This window comes from Sarcophilus harrisii, chromosome 2 (genome assembly GCF_902635505.1).
Source record: "Sarcophilus harrisii chromosome 2, mSarHar1.11, whole genome shotgun sequence".
Classification (NCBI taxonomy): Eukaryota; Metazoa; Chordata; class Mammalia; order Dasyuromorphia; family Dasyuridae; genus Sarcophilus; species Sarcophilus harrisii.
The window spans coordinates 336,218,871-336,230,102 of record NC_045427.1 but is presented as its reverse complement, the minus strand read 5'-3'; the positions used below and the strand labels follow the sequence as shown (position 1 = coordinate 336,230,102).

Genomic DNA, 11,232 nt, shown 5'->3' with positions numbered 1-11,232 from the left:
TGAAAGGCTATTAAATAAAAAAAATAAAAATTAAAAAAAAATAAATTTATCACAAAAAAAAAAAAAAAGATTCGGACCAACAGCAGCTATTGTCCTGCAAGTAAACAAACTCTATTTGCGGGAAAATCACTCCACTCAGGCGCATTGATACCAGGCTGGCCGCTTCCCCGGAGTATTTGGTGATGTCATGCGCAGTGAGCGGGGCCCTGCGGGAGGAGGTGTGGACACTAACTGTTGCTCTTGGTGGGGTGTGCATCAGCAAAAATGGCGCCGTCCAGCAGTTCCTTGCTAACGTTAATAGTACTGCTGCTGGTATGTGCAACTCCGGGAATCCAGGGACTGTGGAGACAAGTGAGGATCATCACGGACAAGAACTGGAAGGAGCTCCTGGAAGGAGAATGGATGATTGAGTTGTGAGTGTCGGAGTAGGAAACCCAGGCTCCTCTGCCCTCTGGGGCAGTCCTTTATCCTCGCTCTCTTTGACTTCCTGGAGCTCCCCCTCTCCCACCTCCATCCCCATTGCCGCGTGACTTCTGAGAATATTTTTGACTCGCTGCCTTCCCTACAGATTCTCCCTACCCTTAATGCTCAAAACTTCTTTCGACTGGGGAGCCTGCTTTGTTTTCCATTTCCCATCACTTTGTCTTAGAGGAATCTCACGTTTCTTTAGAGCCATGTTCTCACGCTTCTCTCCGCTATTTCTCTCCAGTTTCTTAGTTTTGTTTCAACTGTTGTACTGTTTCTGATGCACATTTTGGCGTCTTGGGTTTTGAGGAAGTTTTTTAAAAAATCATTTCCTCACATGTACCTTTATGAGGTATTTTATTAGGTACTTAGCCACACTTTACAGCAGAGGTGAACCTGAAGTATATATAGTTCCACTCTGATAACAGTTGCTGCCAGTTCCCTCCTCTTTCCTTCTATTTTTTTCCTTCCATACAACCCGTTTTTAATTATGGATAAAAAGTGTTGTTATTTATCACTGTAAAAATGGATATTTTCAGCATATTTTTATTTTGTGTTATTGTAATGAGAAAATTCAACATTTAGGATAAACTAGCTTTTTTTTTTTTAATGTTAAAGTATATGTTAAACACAACATATGTCTACATATCCATATAGTTATTTTGCTGCACAAGAAAAATTGGACTTAGAAATAAGGTAAAAATTACCTGAGAAGGAAAACAAAAATGTAAGCGGACAAAACAGAAGGAATGGAAATGCTACGTTGTGGTCCACACTCATTTCCCATAGTTCTTTCGCTGGGTGTAGCTGATTCTCTTCATTACTGAATATTTGGAACTGATTTGGTTCATCTCATTGTTGAAGAAAGCCAAATCCATCAGAATTGATCATCATATAGTATTGTTGTTGAAGTATATAATGATCTTCTAGTCCTGCTCATTTCACTGAGCATCAGTTCATGTAAGTCTCTCCAGGCCTTTCTGAAATCATCCTGCTGGTCATTTCTTACAGGACAATAATATTCCATAACATTCATGTACCACACAACTTATTCAGCCATTCTCCAATTGATGGGCATCCATTCAATTTCCAGTTTCTAGCCACTACAAAAAGGGCTGCCACACATTTTTGTACATACAGGTCCCTTTCCCTTTTTAAGATCTCTTTGGGATATAAGCCCAGTAGTAACACTGCTCTATCAAAGGATATGTACAGTTTGATAACTTTTTGGGCATAGTTCCAAATTGCTCTCCAGGATGGTTGGATTCATTCACAATTCTACCAGCAATGTATCAGTGTCCCAGTTTTCCCACATCCCCTCCAACATTAATCATTATTTTTTTCCTGTCATCCTAGCCCATCTGAGAGGTGTGTAGACCACCACTCTCAACTCTCAGAGTTGTCTTAATTTGCATTTCTCTGATCAATAATGATTTGGAACATCTTTTTGTATGGCTAGAAATAATAAATTAGCTTTTAAAAAATTATTAAAGCTTTTTATTTTCAAAACATATGGATGGATAAATTTTCAACATTGACCCCTGCAGAGCCTTTTGTTCCAAATTTTCCCCTCCTTCCTCCTACCCTCTCCCCTAGATGGCAAGCAGTCCAATATGTTAAAATATATGTTAAATCCAATATATGTAAATATATTTATACAATTATCTTGCTGCATAAGAAAAATCACAAAAAAGGAAAGAAAATGAGTAAGAAAGCAATATGCAAGTGAACAACAACAAAAGGAATGAGAATGTTTGTTGTGATCCACACTGAGTTCCCACAGTCCTCTTTCTTGGTGTAGATGGCTCTCTTCATTGATCATTGATCACACACAATGGACATTGGAACTGGCCTCAGTCATTTCATTTTTAGAGTCACATAAATTGATCATCATATAATATTGCTGTTACTGTGTACAATGATGTCCTGGTTCTGCTCATTTCACTTATGGATAAACTAACTTTTAATTATTTTTGCAACCTATTTAATCTCTTATTTTTCCAGCCTCATTATACTTATTTCATTTTACTATCTTTTCAACACAGTTCTCTGTCTCTTGTTTCCAACCTTCTGCAGTGCCTATATCTCATACTTGGAATATACTTTCTCCTCACCTAAGGTATATTGAAGCCTTCACTATTTTCAAGGTACAGCTGTAATACCACATTATAAGTCCCAGTTCTAGTATTCTCCCTCCTTGAATGCACTGAATTTAAGTAACTTTTGTTTTTATAGCTAGAACTATTTTGCTTTTTGTCACATTCCCAGCAAATTTACCTAGTTCATTGCATGGCACATAGTAGTGAATAATAAGTACTTGTTGAAATTTATTATCACAGCAACAGAACAAAAGGAGAGTTAATATAGAGTCCATTATAACAATGTAACAAGGGCTAGGTGGGTAAGAGTCAGCAATGTGTACTACAAATGTGTTTGATTCTTTTGGAATTTCACAATACAATGGGGACAAGAATCAGCCATGGGCCAAAGTCAGGAGACTATCCAGAAAACCAAATAGCGCAAACTTTTTGAATTATTCCAAAAAGCATACTTCCCAAATTAAGTCACGTATCTAATTTTAAGGCATAAAGTGCTAATTTGTATAGTATCTCACATGATCCAATTGAACTACATTATTTGACAGTTTTCTACTGCTCTAGCACTTCCTATCTATTTTCCTCAAGTATATTTTATTTTTCTAAATATATGTAAAGATAGTTTTTAACATTTATTTTTGTAATTTACAAATTGTAATATTTGTAATTTGTTCCAGATTTTTTCTCCCTTCTTCCCTTTACCGTCCCTTCCCCTAGACAGCAAGCTATAGTTACTGTTTTATGTACTATGTACTATATATATATATATATATATATGTACTATAGCTATATGTACTGTGTTTTTAAACATTTTCATATTTGTCATTTGTGCAGGAAAAATCAGACTAAAAAGGGATCAGACAATGAAAAAGAAAACAAACAAAAAAGGTGAAAATAGTATGCTTTGATCCACATTGAGTCTCCATAGTTCTTTCTCTGTATGTGAATGGCATTTTCCATCTCAAATCTTTTGGAATTGTCTTGGATCACTGCATTTCTGAGAAGAACCAAATCTGTCATAGTTAACTATCACATAATCTTGCTGTCATTGTGTACCATGTTCTGGTTGGTACCATAGACTCCTGGTTCTGCTTATTTCACTCAGATGCATGTAAGTCTTAACTGAAATCAACCCGCTCATCACTTTTTAAAAAAAATTTTTATTAAAGCTTTTTATTTTCAAAACATGCATGAATCATTTTTCAACATTAACCCTTGCCAAACCTTGTGTTCCAATTTTCCCTCCCCTTTCCTTACTCCCTCCCCTAGATGACAAGTAGTCCAATATATATTAAGTATGATAGAAATTATGTTAAATCCAATATATACATACATATTTATACAATTATCTTGCTGTAAAAATCAAATCAAACAGGAAAAAAAATTCTCATCACTTTTAAAATTTTTTAAAAAAATATATTTTAATATAGCTTTTTATTTACAAGATATATAATTTTTCAGCATTGACAATCACAAGACCTTTTGTTCCAACTTTTCCCCTCCTTCTTCCCACCCCTTCCCACAGATAGCAGGTTGACCAATACATGTCAAAATATGTTGAAGTATAAGTTAAATACAATATAAATATACATGTCCAAACAGTTATTTTGCTGTGTAAAAAGAATCGGACTTTGAAATAGTGTACTATTAGCCTGTGAAGGTAATCAAAAATGCAGGCGGACAAAAATAGAGGGATTGGGAATTCTATGAAGTGTTCATAGTCATCTCCCAGAGTTCTTTCACTGGGTGTAGCTGGTTCAGTTCATTACTGTTCTATTGGAACTGATTTGGTTCATCTCATTGTTGAAGAGGGCCACGTCCATCAGAATTGATCATCATGTAATATTGTTGTTGAGGTATATAATCTTCTGTTCCTGCTCATTTCACTCAGCGTCAGTTCATGTAAGTCTCTCCAGGCCTTTCTGAAATCATCCTGCTCGTCATTTCTTACAGAACAATAATATTTCCATAGTATTCCTATACCACAATTTATTCAGCCATTCTCCAATTGATGGGCATCCACTCACTTTCCAGTTTTGGGCCACTACAAAGAGCTGCCACCTGCTCATCTCTCTTCTTGTAGAACAGCAATATTCCATTACATTCATATGACATAAATTATTCAGCTATTTCCCAGTTCAGTCTATTCAATGTCTAATTTCTTTGCCATTATAAAAAGCTGCTACAAACATTTTTGCACAAATGGATCCTTTTCCCTCTTTTATGATCTCTTTGGGACATAGAACCAATAATCATACTGCTGTATCAAAGGGAACACAGTTTTATAACCCTTTGGGCAGTTCCAAATTGTTCTCCAGAATGATTGGATAATTTTTTAACTCCAACAATGCATTAGTGTCCTGATTTTTCCACATCTCCTCCAAGATTGATCATTATCTTTTTCTTTCATCTTAGCCAATTAAATAGGTATGAAGTAAGTACTTCAAAATTGTTTTAATTTAGCACTTTCTGTATTTAAGACATGAAAGTTCATGAAACAGGGGATACTATAATCCTTTATCTTTTCTCTGTGGTGCCACTTTGTTTTATTTTTTTCTTAGTTTATTTTTAATATTATTGTTTTATCTGTTGGGAGAGAAAAATCAGAGCAAATAAGAAAAAAGCCTGGGATAAAACAGAAAAAAGAAATGAACATGTGTTGATTTACGTTAGTTCTTAGTTCTCTAGTCCTTAGTTCTTTCTCTGGTTACAGATGGCATTTTCTGTTCAAAGTCTATTGGGATTAGAACTAAGCCTTTCTTAGTTGATCATCCCACATTCTTGCTGTTATTGTGTACAATGTACTGGTTGTTTGTTCTGGTTCTGCTTGTTTTGCTCAGCATCAATTCATGTAAATCTTTCCAGGCCTTTCTATAATCGGCTTGTTTGTCATTTTTTATAGAACAGTAATATTCTATTACTTTCATGTATTACAGCATGTTCAGCCATTCCCTAATTGACGGGCATCTACTTATTTTCCAATCCTTTGCCATCACAAAAAGGACTGCTACAGTTTTGCACATGTGGGTCCTTTTCCCTTCTTTATGATTTCCTTGGGATACAGACTTATATTTTTTTAGAGCCTTTTGGGCTCTTCAGAGTGGTTGGATTATTTTATCCACCAACAATGCATTGGCATCCCAATTTTCTCACATCTCTTCCAACATTTATTATCCTTTCCTGTCATCTTAGGTGTGTGAGGTGGTACCTCAGGGTTGTTTTAATTTGCATTTCTTTAATCAACTTTAGTTTGATTAAAGTTAGTTTGATTTTTGAACTCATTTGAGTTCACCCAATACTCTTGTGTACTATTTGGAGCGCATTGCCTATGAACAGAATTTTTAATATAAGGAAAAAGATAACATTTCAACTCAAAATTAGAGGGATCATGTAAATATAACTGATAAAAGTTATATAGATAGACTGTGAATCAGTTACATTGATGTGAATAAGAGATTAAACCAAGAAAAAATGATAAACAGATGCTTGCTTACTCTTTTATAAAAGAGTTGTAAGTCTTTTGGGATACTCAGCATAAGAACAAGGAAAACATTGTATACAGCAACAGCAAGATTGTGCAGTGATCAACTAAAATAGACTTGGTTCTTAGCAGTATAGTGATGCAAGACAAGCCCAATAAATTTTGGGTGGAAATGCCATCTGCATCCAGAGAAGTGTGGAGACTGAATCAACACATTCTGTGTTCACTTTTTTTCTCATTTTTTTTCTTGTGTTTTTTGACTTTTGTTCTGATTTTTCCTTCCCAACATGGCTCATATGAATGTACATGTGTAACCAAAAAAATTTTTTTTTGTTTTAAATGTAACTGGGGAAAATAAAAATGAAAAAAAAAAATTCCAATTCTTAAAAAAATACTCTGCATGCATAATTTTTGTATTTCCTATTTAGTGGTTTTGGTTTTGACTTTTGCCCAAAGACACCTTGTAAGCTGTGTCCTCTGATCCCAAGTTATTTTTTTCTCTTTATCATATTGCCTCACTTAAGGTCTATATATAGATATGAGAGCAGTTAAGCTGTGTATATTCATGCATGTGCTTATATGTATGTGAGTGTATGTATTTCTGTCTCATCTGCTGATCTGGATACATAAATATAAATCATGGGTTGTTGTGGCCATACCTTACCGCTCTTTTCATGTTAAGGTGTACTTTGCTAGAAATCTAGCAAAAGACATTGGTATTCTTGACATTCTTCATATAAGATGGTACATTTTCTAACTCTGGATTTTTGCTAGCTTTCTTTCATTACCTTGCCAAAAAAGGGGGGGATTGTACATATATAAACTATATCAGATTGCTTGTTGTCTTGAAGTAGGGAGACAAGGTAGGGAGAGAGAAAAATTTGTAACTTTTTATCCTGTCCCTCTTTTAATATTGTTTTGCTCCTTACCACTGTTTTCTTTTATCTGCCTTTCTTTTGTCACCTCTCGTCTACCTTTTTTTATTTTCTTTTCTTCCAGTATCTTTACCTGTATTTATTTTCCTTTTTGTTAAATGTGAATGAGGTTCAGGTGTTGCTTTTGCTCTCCATTTTGCCCCTGTCATTTTCCCTTCTAGTATAAAAATTTTTCCTTGGGTAGATCTTTTCAATGAAATATTTTTTTCTTTCAGGGCATCTCTTTTTCTTACCTGTCTGGTTTTTTTTTTTTGGTTGTTTGTTTGTTTGTTTGTTTTTTATATCATCCCAACATAAGGGACTCATTCCTTCTTTCTCTGTATATTCCCTTTAACTTCTCTAATAATTCTGTAGTTCTTAGAAGATTCACATATCATCTTCTCATATAGATAGGTAATCATTTAACATTATTGAACCTTTTATGAATCCCTGTTATCAGGATTTTGTTTTGTTTTGTTTTTTTGACTTACGTTTTTATGTTAAATTTTCTATTCATCCCTGCTCTTTTCATTAGGAAAGCTTTAAGTCCTGTTTGATTTTTGCTGCTTATGTTATTCTTGGTTGTGATCCCAGTTCTCCTTTTTGGAATATCATACCCCTGCTCCTTTAAAGTGGTAGTTGCTAAATCTTGTGTGAATCTGACTGTTACTCTACTGTATTTTAATTTAAGTTTTATTTCTAACTAGTTGAAGTAATTTCTCTTTGACCCTAAGAGTTCTGGATTTAGCTATAATATTCCTGGGAGTTTATTTTTGTGATGATGATTGGTTCATCCTTTTGATTTCTATTTTACCCTCTGGTTCAAGAATATCAGAACAGTTTTCTTTGATAATTTCTTGAAAGATGATGTTTAGGATCATGATACCATAATTCTTAAATAATCCCTCCTGGATCTATTTCTTTTCTTATTTTTTTTATTATTATAGCTTTTTATTTACAAGATATATGCAAAGATAATTTTTCAGCATTGACAGTTGCAAATCCTTTTATTCCAACTTTTTCCCTTCTTCCTCCTACCCCTTCCCCCAGATGGCAGGTTGACCAATACATATTAAGTTAAATACAATATATGTAAACATGTCCAAACAGTTAATTTGCTGTATGAAAAGTGTTGGACTTTGAAATAGTGTACAATTAGCCTATGAAGGAAATAAAAAATGCAGGCAGACAAAAATAGAGGGATTGGGAATTCTATGTAGTGCTTCATAGTCATCTCCCAGAGTTCTTTTTCTAAATGTAGCTGTTCATTACTGCTCTATTGTTCATTACTGCTCTTGGATTTATTATTGTTTTGGAGGAGAATTATGTTTTGGAGGAGAATTATTGTTTTGGAGGACTTTTTTGCTTGTTTTTTTGTTTGTTTTTATTTTATTTATTTGATCTTAAAGCTCTGCTCTAGCTCTAGCCACTACAAACAGGGCTGCCATAAACATTTTGGCACATACAGGTCCCTTTCCCTTCTTTAGTATCTCTTTGGGATATAAGCCCAGTAGTAGCACTGCTGGATCAAAGGATATGCACAGTTTGATAACTTTTTGAACATAGTTCCAAATTGCTCTCCAGAATGGCTGGATGTATTCACAATTCCACCAACAATGTATCAGTGTCCCTGTTTTCCCACATCCCCTTTAACATTCCTCATTATCTTTCCTTATCATTCTAGCCAATCTGACAGGTGTGTAGTGGTATCTCAGAGTTGTCTTAATTTGCATTTCTCTGATTAATAATGACTTGGAGTATATTTTCATATTTCTAGAAATAGTTTCAATTTCTTTGTCTGAGAATTGTCTGTTCATATCCTTTGACCATTTATCAATTGGAGGATGGCTTGATTTCTTATAAATTAGAGTCAATTCTCTATATGTTTTGGAAATGAGGCCTTTATCAGAACCTTTGACTGTAAAAAATGATTTCCCAGTCTATTGTTTCCTATGGGATTTTTTAAACTAATTTTTTTAGCCTACTTTTAAATTTTAGATTTTGTATTAGGACTGAGCTCTGTGCATTTCTCAGAGAACTTCAGGGCTTAGTTTGTTTTTGATTGAGCCCTGCTGTTTCTTTCTTGGGATGTTGATTGTTGTCCTAAAATCTCAGGGACAGATGAGATTGAGAATTTATCTGTAACTTTTCAATCCTCCCAAAGTGGATCCATGATGAAGTCTAAGTTTTGTTTTTTTGGGTCAGAATTTCATTCTGAGCAACATACCTATATACTTACTTGCCTCACCTTGAAGTTTTAGTTTTTTACTGCTGGACTCTGCCCACTATCAGCTAACTTAAAAGGTTTGTGGGTTCAGATTCTTCTTCATACCTTACTCCTGTCCTGATTTTCTTCACTCTCTGCATTATTTTATGCTGTCAATCACCCTCTTTTTAAAATTCTATTTTTCTTACATCTCTTTGACCCATTCTATATCTACATTTTCCTCCCTGAATGGCCACTATTCAGTTTCTTTTGCTGGAATTTTCAATAATAACTTGATCTTGAAAGTCCATGTAACATTTCACAGTTTTGTTTTCCTTACTTGTATCCCATACCCCTTCGGGGGAAAAAGAGGAAAAATTTCTTGTAACAAATACAAAGCAAAGCAAATTAAAAACTCAACACAAAAGTATCTATTTTATTTTTTGCCTTAAATCTTTTCTATATTCTATGAATGATCTTTGAATTGATTTTTAGTTTTTATAACTGAGAATCATCAGGTGAGATTGAAACCATGGAAACAGATGAGATTATCAAGTGAAATAGAATAGAAAAAGAAGAAGACTGAGAACAGAGCCCTGGGGACTACCTGTGGTCAATGGGAGGGCTCTGATTGAATTTCTAGCAAAAGAAACTGAGAAGTGACTATTCAGGGAGGAAAATGTAGCTATAGAATGGTGTCAAAGAGATGTAAGAAAAATAGAATATTAAAAAGAATAAAAAAAAGTATTAAAAATATTAAAAAGAGAATATTAAAAAGGGTGATTGACAGCATAAAATACTGCAGAGAGTGAAAAAAATCATATGGATTGAGAAAAGCGCTATTAGATTAGCATTTGAGGAATTACTGGTAACTTTGGAGAGAGTAGTTCCAGTTGAATGATTAGGTCAGAGGGCAGACTATATGATATAAACATCCTTCCAGTGTTTAAAAGAAAAGAGGAGGGTGTTAACTGGGGATAGATGGCTCAAAATGAGGGTTTTTTTGAGGATAGGGAAGACATGAATGAGCATGTTTGTAGTCAGTAAAGAAAGAATAAGTGATAGAACAGGCAAAGGGCTAGTCTCTTAGATAAAAAGGAATGTAGAGGGCTTTGTGAAGAGAGCTCTCAGTAAGTAACCTCAATTTTTTTTTTTTTTTTGCAAATTACAGGGCAAGATACTCAGCTGAGAGGGTGAAGGGAGTGAAAACCAGATAGGTTTGTTGAAGGATTGAGAAGGTTTAGAAGAGCAGTGGGGCTGGTGAGCTAATTAAGAAACATGTAAAGGAGTTTTCTTTTTATAGAGAGGGCACAATTGAGGTGACATATAAAGTAACAATATAATATTTAACATAAACTTGTAGTGGATGCAATTGGTACAATTTCATCATTTTCTCCAGTTTCATTCAGCAGCACTTTATCAAAGGCACCAGATGGTGGTAGTGATCCAATATCTTGGCAGTCACTGTATACCAGTTCATTCAAATCTTGAGATGTTTCTTTGAAACCATTTTCTCTCTTCTTAACAGTACAATTATATTCTATTACACTTATAAAATAATTTGGTGAAGCCATTTGTCAATTTATGGGCATCTCTTTAGTTTCCGGGATTTTTGTTTTTGTTTTTTTTGACCATCATAAAAACATTTTTTATACCTGTAGTACCTTTTTCTCTTTCATTTGAAGTTTAGGCCTATTTTGAACTCTTCCAAGTATCTTTTTTTTTTTTTTTTTTTTTTGCTTTAAGGAAGATTTGTATTTGAGATATTATATTGAGAAATATAGAAGATATTAAGAAGAAAATTCCTTCTTATTCTTTTTTATCGATTAAAAAAAGTTACCATAAATAGTCACCTTGATTTCTGTAAAAGGTTTTTTCTGTATCTGTTGATACTTTTCCGTTTACTTTATTAAATTTATAGTTTCTTGTAGAGGGCCATAACTCTAGAGAAGTATGTATACTTGAAAGAAATATATTTGAAACAAGGTATTAACTCAGAGGAATTGATGAGATGGTGGTTATCTAATTTACATATATACTTAGTGCTTAGCATGGTGATGTCATGGTTCT

The 11,232-nt window shown here is 34.1% G+C and overlaps 1 protein-coding gene across 1 annotated transcript in view; it reads left to right on the top strand.

The window, feature by feature from the left end:
• The first annotated feature begins 186 nt into the window (after positions 1-186).
• Positions 187-11,232, top strand: part of TMX1 (thioredoxin related transmembrane protein 1) — a 35,766-nt gene continuing 24,720 nt past the window's right edge. The window contains exon 1 of the mRNA XM_031952926.1: positions 187-413. Coding sequence (XP_031808786.1) covers positions 265-413 — 149 coding nt within the window. The 5' untranslated portion in view covers positions 187-264. The remainder of the gene's footprint in view (positions 414-11,232) is intronic.